Below are 26,856 nucleotides of genomic sequence, written 5' to 3'. Positions count from 1 at the left end.
TCTAGGAAGGGACTGCACATAAATAAACTAATTTATCCAACAGTGCCTGTTACGTAGCAAGAACTATATGTTTACTATTATTATTATTATTATTATTATTATTTCAGATTTGGTACATGATATTCATGGTACTTATTATCAAGAACTCACTTTTAGGATGAAATCACGCTAGCAACTTTTGATACTATATTTTCCAACTTCTCAATGAAACACAGAAAAATAAGGAAATTCATGCAACAATACTGAATACCAAGTTTGATCAACAAACACATTTCAGAATTCTAAAACTATTCCCACTATCTTTAAAGATGATAGATTAGACTTCAGAAGATAGTGTTTGCCCTGATTGTGTATTGCTTCGTGCATAAGGAAGAAAATAATAGAAGCCATTTTTACTACTAATTACAATCTTGCTGGGCCAACAGTTATGTGTTTCAAATGGGATTCAAGGCAACTACCCCTCAATCCAGGGGTTCTACAATTTTTTGTGAGAATTGATTCAGTCCGCCCGCCTAGTCCTTCCACTAGAATACAAACAACAGCAACCTACAAGGCAGGAAGTTTAGGGGAAACTGATGGGGATCCCATTGAGACCTGGAGTGTGTGGGTCCCCAGACAAAGCAGCAAACGTGGAGGGAGGGGATATATGGTAGGTGCTGCAGTGATTATAAACATGATATATAATAGTGTGATTGAGCAAGGAGCAGTTATTCTCTGAGGTGAAGTTACTGGGAGTTTGATAGTGAAGGATTCTTTAGGGAAAAAACTGGCTCTATTAGACAAATTGACCAGCCATAGTGAGCAGAACACCTTCCTTCGTAGAGGGACTAAGAGGATCAACACAGTCCCTCTCTAGAGGGACTAACATGCGTACTCTAGAGAGGCTGATGTTATGAATGTAAGGTGTAGGATGGGCACAGAAGAATGTTGAACGTGAGGTTGCGAAAGGTAAGCTAGTTGCTCATTCTTTCCTGGTATCTTTGGAAGTGTAAGAATTTATATGTGAAATTCCTCTTGTATCTCCACGTGCACTTGTGCCTGTCAGCGTGCCCTGAATAACCACACGTGCATTTCACTATATGGAATAGAAGATCCACCAGCTGTACCTACATAAGCCTTTACTGATCCAGGTGCTCAGCTTGTCGGAGAGATGGGGAAACCAGCACTTGACAAAATCCTCAAACGTCACAGTTGCTAAGGCATTGATGCTGGCAGCCACGGTGCTACAGGGAGAGAAAAGCAAGACATAGTCCAAGCTAAACAAGGCTGACCAGACTGCCCTGGTGTCCAGAGCAAATAGAAAAGGCAGGGCTCTAGGGAAAAAAAAAAAGACAACAGATATAGATGTGTCCTTAATCTGGGACTTCAGGAAAACTACATGGCCTGTCTACTCACGCTTCAAAGGGGCTTCTGTGCTTAATGCTCTTTGAGAAAGAAATTGTCCTCTAACTCCAATGAAGAAGCTAGGCTTTTGTGTTCTAACTCTTACTAGTTCTCCTTAACAAGACGCTAAATGAGTCAGCATGCAGTACCAGAGAGATTTTGTCTATGTGTGTGTGTGTGTGTGTGTGTGTAGGCTGGATTTGGGGCAGGAAGCAGTGACTATCTTAATCCAGGACTCAGTATAATTTGCCATTCATTCATTCATTCATTCATATCATTTATGCATCCGTTCATTCTAGGTACTAGGCATACAATGGTGAACCAGAAAGACGGAGACTTTACTTAGTGACATCAATATTTAACGACCAATTATACAATTGTGTACAATTGTTATTATGAAGGAACATAACAGGTGCTGTGGAAGCATGTCTTGCCGAGATCTAAACTGATACGGAGTTAGAGGACGCTTCCCTAAGGAAGTGATGGTTAAGATAGGCACTGAAAGGACCCATGCAGACTGGGGAAAAAAAGATGTTTTAGAAAAAAAGGGAAAATTACGATTAAATGCTTCAAGATGGAAAGCTTGTTTCATTCAATAACTAGAAGCACCAGAGTGGTTAGCATACAATAAGCAAGGGAGAAAAAGGGCAAAAATAAGACTGGAAAGTAGGCAAAGACCAAAAGCACATAAAAGCTCCGATATTCTTTCTTTAATTTGCCACTCAGAGTTCAGTCTCATAGCCCTAAAACTCGCTTAGGTGACACAGAGCCTGGAAGTTGGGGGTTTCTTTGCTGAACAGCATGAAAGCTTATTAAATTCCTCATCTTGACCAGAAATATTTTAGCTTGTAGAAAAGATGTATGTATTAAATACATATGATGCAAAGTCACAATCACAAACAGAAGTTCTGGAAAAGAAACAAGCTAATGAACAAAGCCTGGCCAGCTGTTTGTTAAGTTTTCCATTGATGCACATTAGCTAATTTTTTTGTTATCTTCCAATGCTCTCACATGATAACAAGCTATAGCTGTGCCAACAGTGTGGAAGAAAATTCAAACTTTGTCTTCTTTCTCTAATGCAAGACAATACTATTGTCATCAATTTTACCTTGTAGCTTACTTTAGCTAGAATAGTTCCAGGCGAATCTTGTGGAAAATTTTAAAGTTCCTTCCCTAAATGACAGACACAGCAAGTGGAAACTTCCCGAGACCCATTTCTGGGAATTGAAATTTCAAATACTTCCAAGTACCATTCTCATTTTCCTAGGAATCAAGGCGTAGTATTTGTTTCCTATAAGACTCTGCTTCCATCTGCAGCTCCGTGAAAGTCAAATAAGGAAAGGAAATGATCAAATAAAATAAGCTTCCATGCTCCCAACATATAAGTCTCAAATTTATCATCTGAAAGTTTCAAGCATTAGGGCTGACCCTTGAATCCATTGGGAGGGAAGCAGCAAAAAACCGATTTTGGTGCAGAAAGATCAGATTTGTAGAAGCTCTGTTGGGTTGCTTTTGCAGTCAGATGTATTATCCATATGTCGATTTCTCAGATTCTAAAACTGCTATAAGATGGTGCAAATCTTTTGTTCCCTATCACTCAACCACCATCCCTTTATTCTTCCTCAATTCTTGTCTTTCCCTTTCCCTAACCCAATGCCCCCCTTAACATTATAGCGAAAGTAATCTTTCTATAATATGTGTTGCCCAGTGTGTCTTTCTTGGAATATTTGGAATTGAGATCAAAAGAGTCAACTGTTCTTTTATAGGGGAACTAATCTGTTGACTCTGTTCAGACTGGATAGATTCAGCTTTAGGAAAAATAAATAAACCAATCAAGTTCTATAGAGAGGGATAAAGTGAAAGCTACAGCATCTTCCCTACTTATGTTTGATCATCTGGTGTTCATTGCTTCTACCTTGGTTTCCTTGAAATACTAATACCAACACCACAGAACAATATCACTTTGTGTCATAGATGCAAAATCCTAAAAAGACTATTACTAAAAGTAATTTAGCAGAACAAAAAATTACACTATAAGCAAGTTAAGGTCATTGTGAGAATTAAGAGATGTTGCTATTTTGGAAATCTGTCAACATATTAATAGTAATATGCCAAAAGCAAAAAAAGAAAAAATACTCATTTCAAAAATGCCAACATTTTACCAAAATTCAAAAATCTCTCCTGATAAAAACATTTCCTAAAATTTTAATAAGTATATGTATTTTTGTTTTTATAATTTGATTAATTTTATATAAATATTTTAAATGTAAATAATATCATTTAAGTCAAAACCTGGTATCATATTTAATGGTAAAATCCAAGAACTACTTCCTTTAAAGTGCATAACAAAACAAGGATTTCTGTCATCCTTCATTTTTTTTAATCTTTGTTCTCAAAGCACAGTTAAATAAGAAAGTGAACACAGAAGTTTAACTATTAGAAAAGAAGAGAAAACCCCAAAATATTTGTAGATATTATGATTTGAGTACAATCAAGTCTCATAGAAGTAACTAAAAATAATCTGAGAAAAGATGATATCAAGGGAAATTCTGTAAAAGAAAAAGAAGAAATATGTACTAACCTAACACATTTAAAATCATACATTAAAGCTTAGTCATTAGAATTATTAATACTGGCATAGCTGTACACAAATGGATCAAAGGACTATAAAAGAGAATCTAGAAAAAGTTCCAAATACATAAAAGAATGTAAGATGTAATAAAAGTAGCATTTTAAGTCAGTGGTGAAAAACATGGCTTTTTACTAAAAAATAATGGGACAACTGGCTACTAACTTAGAAGGAAAATAAGTCAGGAATTCTACTTTATTTCTTATACCACATATATAGTCTAGATGATTTAATAATTTTAACACTCAATAAGACCATAAGTATATTAGAATGATGTCTGGCTGATTATATACATGGAATGGAGAAGTCTTCACAAGAATGTTAACTCAGAAACCATAATTTTTTTAAAAATTGATTAATATGAAACAGAATGTCCATATACTCAAAACTATCTTTAGCAAATACACAAAATGCAAATGAGACACGTCAATAAACTATTTTTCCTATATATGTAAAGAAGAAAACTTAAAAAAAAAAACCAGGGAAAATAAATTTTCATTTTATAGAAAAAGAAATTCAAATGACTAATGAAACAGGGAAAGGTAGCCAATCCCACTTCTGATCAAGGGAATTCATATTAAATTTAGTTACCATTTTTCACCTATCAAATACTCAAGTGTAAAAGTTTCAGAGTACCTGATATTAATGGCAATATGGGGAAAAAGACACTTTAATATTTTCTATTTGGTGTACAAACTGGTGCAAATTTTTGGAGGTCAACTTAGCAGTGTCCATGAAAACTTTAAATAAATAAATATTTTGACACAGTAATTCCACTCCTTGGAATGTAGCCTACATCCATCTTTGCACAATTTTACAAACATATACATTGTAATATGCTATGAACTGAATGTTTATATCCCCCGCAAACTCATATCTTGAAGCCCAATCCTCAATGTGATGGTATTTGGAGGAGGGGCTTTGAGGACCTGATCAGGTCCCAATGGTAGAGGCTCCACAAATGGAATTAGTGACTTTATAAGAGAGACCCCAGAACACTCCCTCAGCCCTTCCACCATGGAGGACGCAACGTGAAGATGGCCATGTATGAACCAGGAAGCATGTCCTATAGTATCACAGTAGATCAAAAAAGAATAGGGTGAATCTACTGATACTGAAAGATTTCTAAATTATATTAACTTAAAGAAATAACAGTATATATGCAACTGATCTCTGTTTTGCACACTAAAAGGTTTATATGTTCACCTAGGCAAAGAAACGTTCGGGTTTATTGACAAGAAATTATTAACAGTGGTTAACACTGTGCAGTGAGACCAGGAATCTGAGAAATCAGATATAAAGTTCCTACTTTTATCCTGGGGAATCGTTTAAATTTTGACCCTAATCATTTTACTATCTTAACATTAGCCCTTGAGAAATCCTATAATTGATACTTTGCAATTGAGCTCCAGGAAGGGAAAATAAAGCTTTTCCCATCAGATGAACCTTTGATTCATAAAGGCAGAGGGTCTGCCTTAAAAGAAAGTAATGATACATTTTAATGTTTCAGTCCCTTGCTCTCAACACTGTTGCCCTCACCATTCTCCAAGTCACTATCCTGTCTCACCTGGGTTAAGGTAAAAGCCTCCTAAAAAGTCACCTACTTTCACCACGCTGGCTTTTGTCAGAGTCCCTTCCCTCCACATGGAAGACTGAGTCTCCAACTGTATCACATCACTCACTGCAAACCTTCTAATGCCTTCTTACCTAAGATGAAACGCAAACTCTTTACCATTTCGTGAAGTCTCTTCATGATCCAATGCCTGCTCCCCTCTCCAAGCTCCTCCCTGTCTGCTCTCCTCCTGGTTCCTTATCCTCCAGCTCCTCCCTGATCCTGAATTATTCCACACGGGTGATCTCCTCCAGGCTTTGGTATTTGCTCTCTGCTCGGCCTGTAAAAGCTTCTGCCTGTGCTCCCCACAGAGCAGGCGTCTGCTCATCCTTTAGCTCTCAACACAGATGTCATGTATTCAAAGAGGAGTTCCCTAAAACCCCATTAAAGACAGGACTTCCAAGCCTTCCCTGTCTCTAGGATATCACTCTGTCATTTCCATTATACTATTTGCTATTATCAAACAAAACCTTGGTTTTTTGTTTGTTTAGTTATATACTGTCCATCTTCCATGTCTACCAGAATGCAGACTCTGTGTAAGTTCAATGAATATGTCAGTTTTGCTCTCTGCAGTAGCCCCGCTGTCACCAACTGTGCCTGGTGTAATGTAAACCTTCTAAGGTATTTGTCAGAATAAAAGTGTGAGTAATTTTGTATGTAGAATAATGTGTACATTTCAAAGATGGATACTGTTAGCTGCTTGAGTGTGTTATTAAAGCTGGAGAGAGTGGATTGCAAAGGATAGATCTGCAAGAATATACTGCAGCTGAGTGAGAAAGCCAGCAGAGTGAGCTGCCACGTGTAAAGGTGATGCAAAATCGCGGGAACGGCTGGCAGCAGGCAAGGTCGAGAAAACGAAGAGAGGTCTGGTGCCTCTGAGGTTTACTGCCTCTCAACAGGTAAGTTATCTACCTGGCTAAATCTCAGTTTCCTTTTCTATAAACTGATGGTAATTTGAGTAGTTTCAGTCTCACATATTGTGTGACAACTCATGAGCAAATACACACAACACATTCAGCAGGGCAGCTGACACAGTAGGTACTCAATCATACTGGTGGCGACTATCACTGTTACCCTTGTCATCTTGGTTGCTTTGCCATCACCATTGTCACCATCATCATTATCAGGGCAGAGTGTTGTCAGTCCACTAACCTCAGAGTTCCACTGAAGGCACAAGCCACAAAAAGTCCTGGGAGTCCTGGCATGGTGGCAAATATCTCCATGACGAAATATGGCATCAGCTGAAGGGGAGGCAAAACAAAGTAGGATTAGTGGTCCCATCAGCAGCGTCTGAAATGCACGAAGGTAACTTTTAGCAAGAAGAGGTGGGAAAAAAGAAAAACAAAATAAAATAATAATAGAGGAGTTTGCATGGACTACAGTGGTTACAGGCTAGCAGATGAGGTGATGATCAGTCCAACTCCATGGCCCTGAGGTCCGGGTGTAGGGGAGGGAGGGGTAGGAAGGGAGCAGCCATACTAGGAAAAAGGATTGGAGGAACTTTAGAACGTTCAAGAACTTTAAACTTTTTCTTATGTTTGCAATGTAGGCTATTTTCATGCTGGTTTACCATTAATATTAGCAATTCAACCCCAAAAGCAAACACTTAGAACAGGTCTTCAGGGAATGTAGGTATTATGGTTCCACTCTGTGGCCACATTTGTGGGACAGGAGCCCCCATAGGACACAGTGGGACACACGACTATGTGGAGGCAGAGGGGGGGATGACTGCTCCTCCTCAGCACGTTCTCCATAAGTGGAGTTTTAAAATCATGTTGAATGTAGTCTATTGAGCTGACACCGTTTAAGCTATAATGGGAAGACACGAACGGACGCATTACAGATATAAGGGTCATTTTGTTCAATTGGAGATGAAAGCATAATTAGCAAACCTTGAGATGGATATGAAAAAAAGAGTAGAAAGGTGGCACTGACAACCAAAGCTATGGCTTCAAGCCCACCTTCCACTCTCCCCAGCCCCGCCCTGGCTCCAGGCCTGGCCTTCAAGGACAAGGTAAGGTACCTTCCTTTTACACGTTCACTCTCCAGTATAGGAAACTGACATGTGAAAATATCACCCAGGAAGAGAGGAAAGAAAGCAAGTGTTTGGGGCTTGGGAAATAGCTAGAGGCCCGTGCGGGAAAAACAGAAAGGCCTAACACGACTCGGGAAGCACGCGCATCTCCGCCAGTCCCCTCGGGCCCCGAGGGAGCGCGTACCTGGTCTGGTGCTGAGATGATACCGGAAGTCCAAGGGTCACAGTCTCTGAAGTGGGAGTACATGATTAAGCCAGACAAGACAGCACAGACCAAAATGATCCAAAGACCCAGCAAGTTGAAGTACAAGGCTCTAAAAGAGAACACAGGGACCTATGGGTAGCCCCTGTGGCGTATTGCAGTCTGGTGAGATCAAGACTCAAGGTAAAATCTGGGGCGCCTTTTGGCTATAAAATACTTCCACCTTCAAGAATCATTCCATTTTGATATCAAATCACTATGCTGTACACCTGAAACTAACTTAATATTGTAAGTCAGTTATACTCCAATAAAAAAATCACTGCATTTTATCCTTTTGCATATTTTTTTTGTTTGGGAACACTATGTTTTTACAGTGAGAATGAAATTTGAATGAGGTAGAGTTTTGATAGGTTTTCTTTTGAAATCGGGAGTTTTTCTGTAAAGCCTCAACGTGTGGCGTAGGTCTAGTTCCTTAGATGAAATTTCACGTTATCAGTCACTCCTATTACATAACTTCGAGTAATTTCCCCCCAATCAATTCATGAAACTGTCAAAAAGCCAATGTACATTTTAACATCTTTTTTTTTTCCCCAGAGGGATGATGAGATAAATGTAGAAGTAGACACATTTTGGAAATACTCACTTTGGAGATTAATTTGAATGAAATTTAAAGTTCAGTTTTCAAAACGGCAATAGAAAGTATGAAAAACCTGAAGTCATTTTTATCCATATTCTTTGGAGCAATTCTTTTGATTCTACAACACAAATATATTTAATTTCGATTTGAGTGCATTTATAGTATCCTGTGGCTATTTTGTATTTATTTTTGTCCTTTGAAAATTAAAATATTACATATTTTCTAAATCTCAGGGAAGGCTTGAAAGCTGGCTGGCCTCACATTGGTTCTCTGAGAGAACAATCTTGTTCTGGAGAGAGTTTCAAGGTACTAACGGCCAGGAAAGCAACAGGAGGCATTTCCTTGGAGTCAGTCATTATTTGAAGGGATTCCGATGCATCCACACTCCAATGTAAGGACACGTATTCATTTCAAAGTCCCCTAAAACCCCTACTGTACGGGTGTACCTGACTTTGGGAAGACCTTTAAATCAAAGTACTCTTTGAAGAAGCAAATATGTTAAATAACCCATTTGGAAGTTTTTATTTTATGCTACTTACATTAAGAAAGGATTCTATCTGTGGAATTCCTTCCATGGGAGTCTTCCAAGCATGTCTATCCTTGAGTTTTAGTTGTTTGTTTGCTTTTGTTTGGAGGGATTTGATTTAGACATAGCCTTTGGAGAGGACAATTGATACAGGAAGGGATCAATATCTGTGAACTGAATAAGAAGTACTCTTGCTTCTGCCTTTCAGACAAACTCTATTCAAACACAGGGCTGTGTCCCTAGAGCGCACAATGGTGCTGGCATATAGCAGGCATAAAATGATTCTGTTTTTGGTAATGAGTGACTGAATGAATACATGAATGGTAGAAATCCGTTACTGTATGCTTGTAGTCTTTACATCATTTCTTTTTTGAAAGGAGCATTGGATCTGGAATCAGAAGACTATATCTTCAACAACCGTGGGACTTCAGATAAGTCACTAACATTCTGAGCCAGTTACATCATCAGTAAGAAGAGTGTAACACACCTGCCTTACTTCTTATTACAGGACTAATGTGAGGATTGAATGAATTATTCTCTGTAAAAATATATGTAGGTTATACAGTCATATAGAGGATTTATATAAACATGTATATATACACATATGTATGTATTTATGTGTATATATATATTCTTTTTTCCTTTTTAAAAAATACAACTGATGCTATGTTTTAAAATTTTATTTATTTATTTATTTATTTATTTATTTATTTATTTATTTGGAGGGGTGGCAACTAGTTTTGTTTATCTATCTATCTATCTATCTATCTATCTATCTATCTATCTATCAGAGGAGGAGGAGGAGGTACTGGGGATTGAACCCAGGTCCTCATGCATGCTAAGCACGCCCTGTATCACTTGAGCTATATATACCCTGCTCCCCACCCCTTATAGAGGATTTTCATACATTATCTAGAACAATTTTAAAATTTCACCAGTCAACTAGGGGAAATGAGAAATCAATGGCAAAACTGTCTATTAGAATGTTTAAGTCCCTGCATTGTGAGTTTATTTTTCACTAGAAATAGACTTTAATTGTCTCCAGGGCTAATTCTCCCATTTGCCACTTAAGCCACTTCGCTGATTCATTCAGAAAATATTTCTTAGGCGTCACCATAGAGCAGGCTCTTCTAGGTACTGAGGACAGAGCAGTGAGCAACACCGAACCCACCCTCATGGAGATGGTGTTCTGGGATTAGAGGCAGGTAATGGTCACTGCAATGAAATAAACAAGATGATTTTAGATGTGATGAAAGAGATAAAGAAAATAAACAAAGGCAATGGGAAGGGAACAAAAGTGACTGGGTGTGGACGTGCTCTTCTTGGCTGGGAGATGAGAACGCTGATGGGAAAGCACTTGGTAACCTGCACCAGCTACTCCTTCCCTCAGCACCGTTCACCATCAGCAGACCTGAAACATACACTGACGTCCAGAAACAAGAGTCCAAGTCAGCTTCCAGGGAGCACATCTCAAAGGACCTGATAAGTGACACTGTTCCTCGGTGCAAGGAAGACCTGGCTTCAGATGAAGGTGTCTTTGTTGAGTAATCAGCATTCTGACCATGCAATTAAATGCATGTGTGCTGGTTTTAATCCATGGCCACATTCCGTATGAGCTTTATGGGTCTACTTGTACTTACCTATGTTGCAGAGATTTTTCTAGACCCTGATGGAATGTTTTAACTACAACAGGCTCTCAGATAATTGTGCAGAAGTAGTGCATTTAATCCACTTTCTGCAGAGTCTAGGTAAGATAGCTCTGAGAGTCCTCCAGCTGCCCCAGTAGTGCCCTCAACAAATGGGAACTTACACCATATCCATACCATGACAGCTGTCTCCCCTCCAGCTCTGTGCACTTCAAGTGCACTGACCATTTGGGCTGATTTCTCTCTCCTGAATTGTCTCAACTAAATCAACTTGGATTTAGAAAAGTCTTTTCTAAAGACAGTTATTTTTTTCAGCTTTCCTTATTCTAACAAAATTCCTATCACAGCTCTGGTCCCTCCATGGGAACGGAGATGAGTAGAGCCAGCACTTGAGGCAATCCAAAGCGCTCAGGGAATGACATATATGTATTCCTGTCTTCATGAGCATCTTTCCTTCTCTGACAGCTTTCATACCCATCAAATACTAACGTAGCAAATTCCCAATTCCAAGAAACTACTATGAATGAGTATTTCATTTAAACCAATCTACTAAATGAGACTTAAACATACACAAACACAAGTACACATGTAGGAGTCCACATATATAAACTCTTACACACACACACATACACACACATATTTTATATATATATGTTCATTTATGTGCTTCTACATTCACACACACAAGCATGACATTCTGGAAGCATTATTTGTTTAATAAGTAATCAATATTTAATAAGCACAAAGCATTGTTACTGGCCTTGTGGGAAAAAAATGATAAAAAGATACATTTCCTAACTTTTAAGTACTGTTATGGTAATAGAGAGAAACTAGGCAAGTTCTCAAAAAAGAAAAAAAAAGTAATAACACAAGCATATCGGGTTTTTAAATGCCTGGTTTTAACAGAGAATTATTATTTATTTCACCAAAAGACTTCCCTTGACAGATAATAGTCCACTCTATTTTAAGGCAGAATTTTAAAAGAATTTTAAGTGAATTTTAAGATCAAAATCACTTTTGATCTTAAACACATTTTCAGTAATTCAACTACGTGACAAAATGATGTCGTGTGTGTAGAGAGTTTGTTACTGTCACTTATTGTAATAGGATAAGAATATGTTACCAGGGAATTTATAGAGTAATAAAGGATGCTTTCACTTCTTCCTTCTGTGTGGACTCGGTAAGTAATACATTCCCTTTTGAGATTCCTGTTACAAAATGTTGAACCATGTCCAGGCAATTTTATCTTTTATTCAGTTTAAATAAGAAACTGTGCATTGAAAGTATTTTAAGATCCACTGGGGAAATATTCATAGTGGCTGTTTCTCACTCTAAGAAAAGTTAAAGGCATTCTGACAAATCTCTGGAGGCTGGAAACTTGGGTAGCAGCTACGAACGATGAAATGCCCATTTGGAATGCAATTCTAGCTTACTTCTGCCAGTTTTGCAAAAAAAAAAAGGTGCTTAACTTCCTTTGGTCCCCGTTCTAAAGTGTGGGATGACTTCCATGGTTTGAAAAAAGCTTAACCAGTTGTGACTCTGTGGAGTCCTTCAGGGTAAGCAGGTCTGGCCTGACTGGGGACTGGCTGCCCTGGCAAGAGTTGGAGCAGCCAAACCCCAGTTAGGACTTGCTTCACTATCTTGGGTTTTCTTCTTTTAACTCCTCTTTGGAAACTTTTATGATACATCCATCAAAATAATAAAAGACCGCATGCTGAATGAAGATAGTGATAAGAACCATCTCATCATAGAAACTGTAAGTAAGAAATATGGGCTCCTTATCTCTGCATTGCCACCCGCAGAATCTAGTCTAACCAAAGAATTTCTCAGAAAATGAAGGCAGTGAATGATGGCGAGCAAAGGAAGACAGAACGATGTTAAGTTCAAACCCCACTGCTGCCACCTCCTCGTAGAGAAGGGAATGGTAATGCCTTCCTCAAAAAGTTGTTGAAATTATAAATGAATTTTTTTATTTCTTTCTCTCTTTTACACACACACACACACACACACACCCACACACACACCCACACACACACACCCACACCCACACACACCCAAAACATTGGGAAGGGAAGCATATAATAAGTCCCCAAGAAGGGCAGAGAAAAACATTAAAATGTTTATTAACAACTCACAGCTTGGCATGTTTTTCTGTTTTGCAAGAGATGCAGCGCTGGATGGTCGACTGATTGACTCCATAAATCCCAAGCCATGTAAAAGTTCCTCCCACGGAGATGGTCCAGAAAGTGTGCCGCCGGAGAGGATCTATGTCAAAGCTATGAGAGAGAGCAGTGAGTGAACAAATATGGTCCTCTGATGCCCAAATATTATTTTAGGTGATGAGGTCATACAGCTAAATCTTTGTAAAACATGAAAAAGTAGCACTTGACATACTCAAATATATTTAGTCGAGATCCATTTGCAGAGTGCTCTAATACATTGTGTAATCCACCAGCATGAATTGATCCTTGAACGAGAACTGTTAAGAAGCCCACAACCATGACAACCATCTGAAAAGCATCGGTCCACACCACTGCTTTTAATCCTCCCTGAAATGGAGAGAATGTGCGTGAGTTCTTAAAAACGAAACCTGCAACTTTTCCATTTCTGCACAACCTCTCTGCCAAAGCAGTCTCTCTTTTTTCCTCCTTCCCTCTGTCTCCCTCCCTCCTGCCTCCTTCCTTTCTTTCTTCCTTTCTTTCTTCCTTTCTTCCTTTCTTTCTTTCTTTCTTTCTTTCTTTCTTTCTTTCTTTCTTTCTTTCTTTCTTTCTTTCTTTCTTTCTTTCTTTCCTTTCTTCCTTTCTTCCTCCCTTCCTCCCTTCCTCCCTTCCTCCCTTCCTCCCTCTCTCTCTCTCTCTCTCTCTCTCTCTTTCTTTCTTTCTTTCTTTCTTTCTTTCTTTCTTTCTTTCTTTCTTTCTTTCTTTCTTTCTTTCTTTCTTTCTTTCTTTCTTTCTTTCTTTCTTTCTTCTCCCTCTCTCTCTCTTTCTCTTTTTTCCTTTCTTTCCTGGTCACTGAGCACCTTTTATGTGCCAAGTACTATGTTAAACATGAGAATAAAATGGTAAGTGAAAGAGACAGATTCCTTCCTTAATTTCATAAAGTTTATACCCTAGTGGAAGAAGCAGATACTACATAATAATACAGCTATTTACTTAAAACTGTAAGAAAGTACAATAGAGAAGGACAGGTTACTCTGGGAGCATATAGCCGGGAGTCCTGACCTGGTCTTGGGGAAGTGGCATTTGAGCTAAATTCTGAAGAATGAGTAGGAACTGACCAGATACAGAGGTCAAAGAGGAAAGGGGAGCAGCATGTGTGAAGGAAGGTAAGCCTGAAGAAATGAAAGGATGTATGTTCTAGCATTCTTTCAGGATGTATAGAATACCCAAAGGGAGGTTGCTAAACTTGCTAGAGGCCAGGACACAGAGATTTTTACAAGGCCACTTACATGATTTCTCAAGAGTAGTAAGAGCATTAAGGAGATTTATATGATGGGAGATTATGTTTGATTCACAGTAATTTCTGTGATGATTATATGGACAACAGATTGTAGGACCATTGAAGGAAAAGAGTTGGGAGATCAGCTCAGAGTTTTCTTAGCCGTCCATGTCCAAGATAACAGCAGTCAGAAGTAGGACAGAGATGGAAAGAAGTCGATGGATTTGAAAGATATTTGGGAGGTCAAATCAACACAGCTCGTGAGTAACTGAATATAGGGGATGAGGAAGAGAAGGAATTGAGGATAATCACCTGGGTCTGGTTGTACAATTTGAGATTCCCTTTTGTAAATTTAGTGACAGTGAACAAATTTGGGGAAATCGAGATGGTAGCTTACTGAGAAAGAAGAGTACTAGAAAGGAATGATAGATTCCAGACGTTCACGGAGAAAGGAGTTTTAAGAGTGAGGGGATGATCAAATAGGCGAGCAAACCAGAGTTTCAGGAGGATGAATCTGACAGTAGGACTCAGGAGAGAATGATTAGACAAGAGGTTAGTGCAGTGGTTGTGAAACTTGCACCCTCTTTAGAGTCACATGGGGAATTGGAAAACAAATAAATCAAGAACCAGGGTCTAATCTCCCTTCCCAGGAACTCTAAATAAACTGAGGTCTGGGCTGGGACCCAGTCCGAAGTGTTTCTGAAAGCTCCCTAGTGATTCCAGTGTACAATTCGAGGTGAAAATACGTGGGCAAGAAGAAAGGAGGAAAAAACGAGGCTGCTGGCCAATCCCTTACGACCATGGTGAAGGTGGAATAAGCAAATTAGGGAAGATTAAATGAAGTGATATATTTAAAAGGTGCCTTGAAAATGGATAAGCATTCATTTCATGCGAATGAAAGGACATGGTATTTTTAACATTGAAAAATAGAATTATCATCCTTGGTTCCTCCTCCAGAGTGTCAAGAACTTCCGTGAAAAGATGACAGGCTTCATCTTTATCTTGAGAAGAAAGAAGACATGGAGGTTGTCTCATCATTTCTTGTGTAATTAAGATCAGCATGCGACTGAAAGACAGACATTGAAGCCCCTGCCGGATGGTTGTACTAGTAGATTCTGTTCAAATTCTGATTTGAGGAATATTCAGTCTCTTACTCCCACCTCCCAAATAGTGTTATTTTGATTTTCTTTAAAGATGTTAAGCCTTCCAAACCCAAATCACAGCATCAGATTTTAGTGATATGAAGACCAAATGTCAAAGACCTCAGTTTTCAGAGGTGATTTGGCCTGGGGGATGTAAAAATATGCATAAACCTGAACTTCAGCTAGACCTAAGGCAAGAACATAAACCACTTTATTGCTTTATCAACTGTGTATCAAAAGACAGATTATAGCTCTCAGGGAAACTTCTCTGACAATATTACTGCTTCATACAGCAAGATACACACACCCACACTCCACTCATCTATAATCCTGATCGTCCCTTGAGGGCTACTTAGGTAATTAATCAGTCTGTATTTACCTCACTGGACTGCAAACTCCTGGATGGCAAGGATCACTTCTTCTTCTTCTTCTTCTTCTTTTTTTTTTTTTTTTTTTTAATATTTCCTACTAGTTATTTTAACTATGTTACACATCCACAGGACTATGAGTGTAAAAGGACTGCCATATGAGCAAAAGTGTTAGAGAAAGAAGCTGCCATGTTGGTGAGACACTGAAGCCTACAGTCTGGCCAGAGAGAGGGGAGATGGAACAGAGGTGTGATGAGAAGAGATTGGATGGGTGGACTGACTCACAAAGGGCAAGGTTTTCAGCACTAAGCTAAGAAGCTTATACTTTATCCTGTGAACAATGCGAAGCAAAGAGAGAATTAGTTCAGTCAAGTGGCATGAAGAAATGGATGTTTTAAGAAGATTAAGCTGACAGAGGCATGCGAGGTGGAGGGAAGCACTGAAATCAATTGAGGTAGTAAATTTAGTTCATTTTAGTTTATTGTGATGATTAAAATATCCAGACTTGGTTTTTTTTTTGTTATTTTACTTTTTGGTTTCTGTTTGTTCTACTTTTTCTATGCTTTTTTTTTCCTTTTCTTTTTTTGAATGATTTTCTTTTCTTAAATCAGTTGAGATTTGTTTTAATTTCCTTTTTCTACTTTGACTGCTTTATTTAAATTAGTCTCTTTGAAATGTTGCCATGAATTTTTAATTTAGAGCCTAAATTTTCAAAAGGTCTTAATCTCCAACAATTCAAGGATTATAAAATCTCTAAATCAAATTACTCTCTTCCTGATTTACATGCTATTGTTGTCCAAATGAAAGTTATTCTTTTTCTTAACTCCAAAATTACCTATAATAATAATTATTATATTTATAATATTATAAATTATATTATTAGATATTATATAAATTATACTATACTATAAAATTATCATTAATCACCAAAAATCATTTGATTAACCTTACTAAATGTTTACTATTTTATTTTCTTATCATTACTTCTTCTAAGTAAAATTGGATAATTTTCCTTCTTCACAGTATTTCCTCTAGGCTTTTCTTAGGGGAAGATACTTAAGTGGTAAATTCTCTCCATTCTTGACAGTCAGTATCCTAAAGACAGTTTTGCTGAGTGCACAATTATAGTTGACAATCGTTTCCTTTCAGTGCGTTGAAGATATTATTCACTGTTTCTGGCTTCTATTACTGTTGCTAGGAAGTCTGCCTTCAGTGTCCCTAGCAATGCATCTAGTTATCCTTCTATGGAAGGATGCTCAGAGCCACTAATCTGTCACATATAACCAGACATGAAAGACGTAGGAGTATATTTTTAACTTAGGTAGGAGATGTGTGTCTGGGATAGAATTATGGTAGTGAGAATGGAATGGAAAAAAAATAAGATAAAACTTTGCAGTGCAAAGAAATGGTGGGATTTGCAAGTATGAGGAAGAGAGATATGAGCCTATTTAAATCGTATATTATCATGATACATGTTAAAAGAGTAGTTGATAGGCACACAATGCCAAAATACATGGATGGTCTGCTATACGATAATTTATCAATTACTGTATTTTTCTCTATAAAGGAGGAAAGAGAATCCAATCATCTGAGAACCACTGCCACATTCTTCATTGATTACTTACAGCCTCCACAGATGGTACCAATGACTTAGAAGAATAAAGAATCCTACTGCAGAGCATGGCAAATAATAGGTGCTCAATGAACGTTTGTTAAACTAAACTGATTGTAACAATTACAAAAATATATTACCAATACTACCCAAATTTCTTGGTTAAAACCGAGCATGTGTAAAGCCAAATGGTAAATGCAATGCAAGCTCTTCCATCAATAAGAGACAAGTCCAGCTGTGGAAGCCACAAGTTTATAAAATACATGCCATCCTAGACTATTCATTCAGGCAGTTTATACTTCGCAGTCAGTAGACAGTGATGTATAACTGCTACCTATGATTTACAATCACCGTTAATGAGCACACTTTTTTATCAGCAGTTGCATATGGCCACCAATCCTCTGAGCAAGGAGGTATTTCTATCATTAAATCTCCTCTTAGCCATGGCTTTTCCAGTGAGCCCAGAGCCCAAATTCTACCAATGCTTGGTACTGAAACAAAATTTAAAAGAACAACAGCATCTTTCCCAGAAAGCTGTGACAGATAAGCCGGCACATTTCTATTTAATTTTGGAATAGCAACTTCTGTTGTAACTAGATGCCCTGTTGTTGGAAATCTGCCCTTATCCCATATTAGGAAATAGTGCCGGGTACTTTTTCACAGCTGGATACATACCAGGGTGCAGTAGAATGTGCAGACAATTCCTGTCGCAAACACAGAGCCCCAGAGATCAAACCCAGTCACTATGAAAGGAGAAAAAATATTGAAAGAAGTTTCTCTAAGGAAAGTAAAAAAAACAGCTCTATGAGGGAAAAGTCACAATATTTTTGTCTGTGTTCTTTGTGGGCAAATGGAAATCAACTTCGAGTTCTCTTATTACATTTTCTCATCACTAATAATGATTATTTTATTACATTATTATACCTCAATGCAGTCCATAATGTCAAAAGCCAAATTCTTCCTCTTAAGTTCTGAGGCTTCCAACCTTTTCACCAATTGTTTCTTTACTTGTTTTTCTTAACAAAGTTAGACTGAGAACTTTGAAACCACCTAAACATTGACCATGAATACCTATTTCTCAATATCGCACAGTTATATTGACTACTGAGGACCTCTAATAGTGTATGTATAATTATGACATTTCTTTCACTTTTGTTTTTTCTTTCCTTTTTTTCTAGGATTCAATTCTTTCAAAAAGGTCAAGTATAAATCTTAAAATAATTACTACAAGCACCTTTTACTCATGTATTCAGATTATCTACTTCTTGAAATAACTGAGAAAGGATCACATATTATAGATGACCTGTATTTAGTGGTTGTGTGTATATAATACAAAATTGTCAAATGTATGGTTATCAAAGGGGAAAGGAAGGAGGGTACAGATAAATTGGGAGTATGGGATTACTGATATAAACCACTATACATGAAAAAGATAAGCAACAAGGATTTACTATATCTACAGGGAACCATATTCAGTATCTTGTAATAATCTAGAATGGAAAATAATCTGAAAAAAATATATATATTGCTTTGCTGTACACTTGAAACTAACACAATATTGTAAATTAACTGTACTTCAATTTTTAAAACTGCCATCACTTCAGTTAAAAAAACAAACAACAATCAAAATGGATGTTTGCCATGTGGGCAAAATCAAGTAACTAGTTATTTGCATTAATTTCAATGTTCAATTTTTAGAGCTTTATTTTGTGACTACCACAGTAATTCAGAGCACTCTAACCACAGGAACGTCTCCCAACAAGGTGTTGTACGTGTATCTTCAAGGTGGGGATGCAGGTATGAAAATGGTGGAAAGTACCAAGAGAGTGTTGCTAACTCACTCACCTTGATTGAGGGCCAGGGCAGGAGCGTACACCACCACCCCTGTGTAGAGAATCTGGTGGGGACACGAGAGTCAGGGGAACAGTGAGAAGAGTGACATGGAAAGGACACCTGCCTAGAACATTCTTTATTGACCTTAGAACTACATTTCCTTAAACTTGTTCGCCAAACGTTCCATTCCTACGCACTCTGGTTTTGAAGCCCTTGGCCACTGTAACTAATTTGTGAAAGGGTTAATAATAAGCATTAGATGGAGGAAGAGTGTTGCACTTTGAAGATGGCTGCAAATTTTGAGATTTTATTAGTAGATTTGCTATATTAAGGATACAAAACTAGGGTTCAAGTTAAGTTTTTGATTCACTCTTCCTCTACCTTCCCTGCCACATATATGACACACACTCATTTTAGCAGTTTGCTGAAATGCAGATTTTAGAGTAAATGGAAAGAATCTGTGAGGAGAGCACCGTATGGGGGAAATTAACAACATCGGTGATCTGCATGGTGGGTCTATCTTCAAACTCCCAGAACTGCAGCCCAATACACTGATGGAAGTGGGTGCAGTCCAGTTTTATTTCAAGTGAAATTTCACCACTTAGAGATTCAGGTGGGGGTTTTAACAGGCAAATATCTATGGACAGGTCAAGGAACAGTGATTCCTCCTTTTCTCTTCAGTCAGTGAGGGAGAGTTTTGATTAACAAAAGGGAAGAAGGTTCTCTTCTAGAAGAAAGTTCCTGGCGAGCCACGGGAAATGCATTGGCAGTGTGCCACAGGCAAGCTTGAGGCAGCAGGAAAGCACCCCGGACTCTGGGAGGCAGGAAAGGAGTCCACCAGGGAAAAGTGGGAGTATTGGTCTGAGAGTATAGTCTTAGACTAATCTTCAGCAAAATGGGTATTTCTGGTTCAACATAGTTAACTAGTGAAAAAAAAAAAATCAGTTACCAGATCATTTCATATTAAAAGCAACTTGTAGGTTAAATAAAACTTTGAAATACATTTTAAAAAATGCCCTTTTTCCATTGGTGGTTTATGATATACATTTGCTTGTTATCATTTGTACAGATATATGAGGGTCTATGAAACATGGACAACCCTGGATGTAATCACGTATCTTGAAGGTGCTACCCTTGGGAGAAAGTAGCTTCTTATTAGCATTAAGTCTGTCCTTTAATTGTGTTAATTGCCCCTGGAAATAAAGCAAGCCCACACTTGTCTCCACAACCCACCTCTGCAGCAGCCCTCACCCCTTACCGTCTGCACGATGTAGATGACTGTGGCTGCGTAACGAACTGGTTTACTGAATCGCAGTTGCAAGTACTAGAAAGAAGAGAGAAGGACATGCAGAGAAGCAGTGAGTTTGACTCTGAGAACTGCTGAGAAGCTTCCCTTTTCCTTGGTATTTCTCTAAGTTCAGTGCTTGGATTTATAATATGATTTTATGCTATCTATACTTGGGAGAAAAGAAAAAAATATAAGGATTGTTTAAAGTCAAAGGTATATTAAAGATCAATTTTTGCTCAAGCTTCTCATGATGGTCAGAGAAAATAAATACTTTTTATTTTTAAATTGTGATTGCTTCACTAAAAAGCCAGGTCATCTGGCTTTCTACCCAGGGATCTCCCTACTGGATATCCTGAAGCCATTGATTTGTTCATAAAATATCCCCACTTCCCCCAAATTTAGTTCAGGCTTTCCTTTCCTCTTTCCTAAATCACTGCAGTAGCCCCCCTAACTGATCTCTATAATTTCAAGTCTTGCCTACCCATTCCACCAACCACACACCTGCCACACCGATTCTCCTAAAGCAGGACTCTGATCATGTCATGCTTTGCGTCAAAATTTTCCATGATTCTCCATCATTGACAAAACAAAACGCACATCCAGGCTTGATATTCTAAACCATCTACTGTCTGATCCACACCCTTCCTCTCTTAGCTCACGTCACTAAAGCCCACATTGTTTATTCACCACATGAAATCACTGCATATTGTTCAACTGAAGTGCTTTTTAATCTTCGGACTCCTCCTTTGTGTAGGCAGATTTTTCAACATGAGAGAGCCCCCTCCCTCCCAAATTCACCAGTTCTCAGCCATCTTTCAAGGATAGCCCATCGCGTTCTTCCTCCTACCTGTACTTTCTCCTCTGAGCTCTTATGACAATTGTGCTAAACTTCTTCCCGACAGAACAGCACTTGATCACCTGCTGCCTTGTATTTTAGTGTCGGATTCACATCTCTTACGGTACTTGTTTCCCATGGTTACTCTCACAAAATAACCCGAATTGGGTGGCTTAAAACAACAGAAATGCATTCTCTTACAGTTCTGGAAGCCCGAAAGTTCAAAATCAATTTCGCTGGGCCAAACCCCAGGTGTTGGCAGGGCCATGCTCCCTCTGGAGGTCTTAGAAAAGAATTTACTTCTTGCCTCTTGGCGTTCTTGTTGACTGTGGGTATTCCCTAGCTTGTAGCTCCATCACTCCGATCTCTGCCGCTGTGGTCACACTGCCTTCTCTTCTGTCTGTCTCTGCCTCCCTCTTATAAATAGGATTTTCTTATGGCTTACTCAGTTAGACCAAGACAATCTCTCCATTTCAATTTTGCAAAGTTCTTCACCATAGAAGGTAATAGTCACATTTTCCTGCGATTAGAACACTGATTATCTTTTTTTTTTCAGAGGAGGTGGGGAGAGGCATTTTTCAGCCTACCTCACTTACTTTCCCTGATACATGTAAACGGTGTCCCATTTTAAACACTTCACCTCATCTTTCATGTATTCATTCATTTAACAAGTATTTGTTACTTGCCTTCCACACTGCATTCTGGCACACAATGAGAGCAAACATTACGCAGTCCATGCCCCAGAGGATTTTAGAGGCGGCAACCACTAACAGATTTATGCTAATAAAAGTGAAGTTACAGTGACGATGCGTGTTAGAAGAAGAGCTGCAGGGAACTGTGAACACACTAAGCAGATGGGTCTGATTTACTGTTGGAGATGAAGAAAGGTATCCCCTTACCAGTAAGGATTTTAGAAGACATGTTAGTATTTGTCTTCCAGGGCACAATAATCACGTATTGAATGAATAAAATAAATGTTAAAAGTAGCAAATGCCTCGAGGATTTAGTATCTTGGAAGTAGTTTCTAATGGGCAGTAGTTCTTTCTTATCTAATTTAAGAAAAATAATTTCGATGAAGCCAGGCATTAACCACTGATTTGTCGTTTTCCTAGAAATAATATGTAAGTAAGTGTTGTTTGATGGCTTCAGCGGAGCCCTTCTTTGAAACCCTAGAAGGGACTCCTCTTGCCCGAATTCTCATTCAGTTTCACAGTAATCTACTCACTCAACCTTTCCCCCAAGGAAAGAATCACCTTATTTTTGGACCCTCTTTCTTCAGATGATACATTCAATATACCATGAGTCAGGTAATAATCCAGTGGATGTGTGACCGAGGGCACCAGGTAGGAGGAATATTTCTAAAGAAGTAAGGAAGTCACTGAGGATCCAAAAGTCTCGGCTACCATAAGATGAACAACAGAGCAGAACTTTTGTGTTGAGGACAACTTGGGTTCAAATCACACACCCTTGGAAAGATTAGTTTATTGCACTGAATGGTGGCTTTCTCTTTCTAAAATTGACAGTAGCAGGATCTAATGGTGGAGCGTTTGACAAGCCAACTGCAGGGACAGGAATAGAGTAGGATCTCAGTGACTGCTGTAGTCACTGTGGGTGTGACCCATGTAGCTTACTGGCACTCTCTGTCCCAGGACAGGTTGATAGCATCTAAATGCACTGTGATTATCTGCTTGATAATCCCAGCCCTTGCACAAGGCAAGCTAGAAGTGCATGGGGATGTTATCATCGGCTTTCAGCCAATGACAGAAGGAAGTTGGACAGAAAAAAATTCTGGTTATTTTCATCTCAGGGAGGACAGTCCTGATACGTGATCTGTACTGTCTCCCAGAGATCCCCAGTGAGATTCAACCTCCGTTGCTCACAGAAACAAACTGCTCAAAAACACACCTTTTATTTGCTTCCCTTTTTCCCATGTCTTACTTGCCACTTGCCTACCAGAGCTTAATAAAATCATTTCCCTCCAAAATGACTTGCATTCAACTCCGTCTCAGGATTTGCTTCTGGGAGAACACAACTTAAGATGGTGATATTTTTACCAAATATGACACAAGTGGAGACTTCAAAATTGCTTGTGTAATGAGGCCTGTCCTCTTGTTGACAAGGATTCTTTCCTCATCACACGAAGAAACTAGGATAACATACTGGAAGGTGAGACTGCGTGTGGTATAGACAAGCTATCTGAGTTCCCCTAGACCAATGAGCCACTAACCAACCCACTAGCTGATGGCAGTCACATAGATGGTCCCATGGAAGACTGACAGAAGGACCTTATTGTCTTACTAGACCCTACTGAGCTGAGGCCAGATTACTGATCCACAGAATTGGGAGCAAATAAAATTGTTGTTTTAAGACATTTATTTTGGGATATGGTATGTTACACAGTAATAGATAACTGATATAAAAATTGGTATCAGATGTGGAGAAATGTTGTAACAAAACTCAAAATATGTGCTTTTGGCTTTAGGACTAGATGACACAGGAAGGAGAAATTGTTTCTGAAAAAATGGAAAGGCAGCGAGGAAACTGCCAGAGGAATCTGGAAAAAGTCAATGGTTTAGTTCTTCTAAATTCTGTCAATTCAGTCAAACTAGAGAGACAGTATTAATAAAAATATATATGGAAAAAAAAAACTAGATCAGAAGTAACACTTTTTGAATTCTAGTTTGAAATTTGCCACTGTCTCACTCTATTTTGTGTTTGTTTGTTTTTTGCTTGTTTTTTTTGTGGGGGAGATAATTGGGTTTATCTATTTATTTATTTTAAATTTTTTTTTCTTTAATGGAGGTACTGGGGATTGAACCTAGGACCCCGTGCATGCTTAGCACTGAGCTATACCCTCCCCCCACCACTGCCTCACTTTGTAATCTAAGCCTCAGTTTTCTCATCCATGAAGCAGGAGACTATTCCAGCTGCATTCTGAATTCCGATGTAATTCTACATCCGAAAGATGGTAATCACTCACTCACTCAGTGGTCCTCTCTGGTAGGTGTGTAGCTAGTCCTTCAGTCAAAAGTAAAAATGGAAGTCCAGCAGACAAACTGCATGCTTCATGCTTGCTTTTAAAAATTGCACAGGTAACTGAAAATTTAAAAATATGTAAAGGGCCACAGACTTTTTAAATTAAGTGCAATGAAGTCCTGATATGTCCTATACCTGCACTGTCTCACATCCCCTCAGTTACTCCCCTCAGTTACATATTTGCAATTGGTTTACTGTAGTAACTGAACCACCTTATTAAAACCGTACGATCCACTGTACAATCTTAAGTCATTTATCTCTATCTCTGTGTTCTTTGCTGGAAAATGACAACATTTATGGTATAGGTTTCAGAAGGATGTTAATAATAATAGCAGGAATAACTTCAGCTCTCTTTCATTGAGAATCTCCTACAAGTTAGGCAATGCATTAGGTGTTCACCTACAGCTTCTCATTTAATTACCGATGTAGCCCTGTGGGCTTGACTTTGTTATTTCTCTTCTATAGATGGAAGAACAGGTTGTCTGTATCCAAAGCTTAAGCTTTCCTAATAACATGGCCATATTTTTTCCCCATGATGTGTAATTGTCCCGAAAATAAGTGAATGTTATTCAGTTACGATATGTTATCATCATGGTGATTTGTATTATCAGAAAAAAAAAAGCAAGAATAACAAAAAAACATTCAAGAGGAGAGGTAAAAGCAACTCCTCCCGAAGTAAAGAAGAATGTAGTTGTCTTACCTCGTAGGTGCTGGTGATGCCGGACCTGTAGAACACAGGGAGGAAGAGCTCTGATGTGAAAATGACGACAAATGTGTATGCAATGAAGAAGACGGAGAAGGATGCCCCAAAGCGGTAGACGTCGGCGGGGGTGCCCAGGATAGTGACAGCGGACATGAAGCTGGCTGTCAGAGACAGCGCGACGGGGCCAAAGCTCATTTGCCGACCCCCAACCAGAAACTCCCTTGAAGTTGCCTTTTTTCTCTCCTTAATGGCAAAGAACACCCCAATTCCAGAAGAAATGATAAAGAGGGCTGCAAATACGACATAATCCCAAACTGAGAAGGTCTTCACCTCCATGCTGGGAAGTATGGCACCAAAGAGTTGCTTTCAACCAGGTCCCAGGAAGACGCTGTTTCTAAAAGTAAAGCTGAGGACAGCAGATGCTTTGCTGGGAGAAGAGGCTGTGACTCTGTGACGCGAATGATGACCAGTGCACCTGTGTAGCCCTTCAGACACCAAGCTGTACTCAGGGAGGATCTCAAAAGTTGACGGCAAAGAGGAATTCGGTACCAAGAGATGAGAACTTGAAATCTGCCCCTGGCCTGGAGCAGCCTGTTCCTTCACTAAAAAGCATATGCCACAGAGAAAGAATTCAGATGTGTTCTGAAACTAATTACTACTGGAGGTGGAATGGACTCAGCAGATAACACACTCTTTAATCTCCTAGATTTTTTTTTTTTTAACTTAAGGTTAAACATTACTGGGAAACGGAGAAGCGATACAAGTCTACAACCTCAGCATTTTTAATTAGTGCAGCAGAATCTGTAAAATGCCAGCACAACCCTCCTGGGTGTCTTGCTTCCGAGTAAGGGAGGGTGCAGCATGTGGACCTGCAATTCTGCAAGGCTGTGGGTGTGGAGGAAACGGAGCAAAGAACTAGGAATCAGGAGACCTTTGCTCAAGCTGGCTCAGGCTTAAGTGAGCTGCGGTATTGTTGACAAGCCATGTAACCTTTCTGAGCTTCATCTGGAACACTGAATAATAACACCTTAGGGGGTTAGGATGAGTCTTTTAGTGTCTCAAGCTTCCTGACTCTCTTTTTTTCTGGTCAATAATAAGTTGTTATGTGAGCTTACCGTAGGGCACCCCCGAATATAATAGTTGATTTTCTCTGGACTCCAGGACTCAGAAAATGGAGTTATTGTTAATTAATAAATCGTCCGTAGTCCTCAACTTTATCTTCTCTGTCTTTCCTTCATTTTGACCAGTTCACAGCCCTTGTACTCAGAGACTATGTTAAACTTAAGACCAGCACAAATAAGAGAAAGAAGGTAAAAATTTAGTTAGAGATTCCAGACTCTGCTCTTGTTACTCTGTCGGTTGTCCTGAAGTGTCCCCAGCAAGACCCAGGGAGATAATTTCTCTCTGTTGTTCCTGCTTCTCCTCCCTCCTCAGCGGTCTTCCCGAACCCCAACCCTACAAAGCCAGTCTTTTCCACAGGGTCTAGTTCATGCCTGTCTTGCTGTGTGGAGCCTTCCCTGACTCCTGTCCCCTGCTGTCCTCTCTCCCAAGTCCTGCAGGAAGCAGGCTCCCTTGGTACTCTCTTCCCTGCGCGTATCCTCACTTATTTTAAAGAATCTCTACGTGTGTGTCTGGATGCCAGTCAGCTGTTGTAGATGACCAACTCATTGAAGACAGAGGCACAAAGTTCTGTCCGTAGTGCCCAAAACATAGCTACATATTTGTGGAAAGTAAGGATATCACCCAAAAAGCAAAAGGGGAAAGCAAAATTACCCATAATGCCCAAGACCAGAAACATTTCCCATCAAACAGAGGAAACTCTAATTTTGCTTCTGACATCTAGGTAACCACATAAACCTTTGATTATTTGTTAATCTGGGTACTGTCTTCACTCCCTACTTTGCTCCGTGGATTTCAATTAGACCACACGA

The 26,856-nt window shown here is 39.0% G+C and overlaps 1 protein-coding gene across 2 annotated transcripts in view; it reads right to left on the bottom strand.

Annotated features, from left to right (window-relative positions):
• SLC5A12 (solute carrier family 5 member 12) overlaps positions 1-25,587 on the bottom strand; it is a 41,467-nt gene extending 15,880 nt beyond the window's left edge. Inside the window, exons 1-9 of one of the 2 annotated variants that reach the window (XM_011000198.3) lie at positions 24,923-25,587; positions 20,322-20,387; positions 19,076-19,127; positions 17,906-17,973; positions 13,065-13,219; positions 12,806-12,946; positions 7,844-7,973; positions 6,777-6,865; positions 1,111-1,223 (exon numbers count right to left, since the gene is read on the bottom strand). In XM_011000198.3, coding sequence (XP_010998500.1) covers positions 1,111-1,223; positions 6,777-6,865; positions 7,844-7,973; positions 12,806-12,946; positions 13,065-13,219; positions 17,906-17,973; positions 19,076-19,127; positions 20,322-20,387; positions 24,923-25,261 — 1,153 coding nt within the window. In that variant the 5' untranslated portion in view covers positions 25,262-25,587. Of the gene's footprint in view, positions 1-1,106; positions 1,224-6,776; positions 6,866-7,843; positions 7,974-12,805; positions 12,947-13,064; positions 13,220-17,905; positions 17,974-19,075; positions 19,128-20,321; positions 20,388-24,922 lie in introns of both variants that reach the window. The other variant, XM_064492502.1, reaches the window with a different exon arrangement.
• Between the last annotated feature and the right edge of the window lie 1,269 nt (positions 25,588-26,856).

This window comes from Camelus dromedarius, chromosome 12 (genome assembly GCF_036321535.1).
Source record: "Camelus dromedarius isolate mCamDro1 chromosome 12, mCamDro1.pat, whole genome shotgun sequence".
Classification (NCBI taxonomy): Eukaryota; Metazoa; Chordata; class Mammalia; order Artiodactyla; family Camelidae; genus Camelus; species Camelus dromedarius.
Note: the sequence above shows the minus strand (reverse complement) of the source record. Positions and strands in the feature narration are given on the sequence as shown.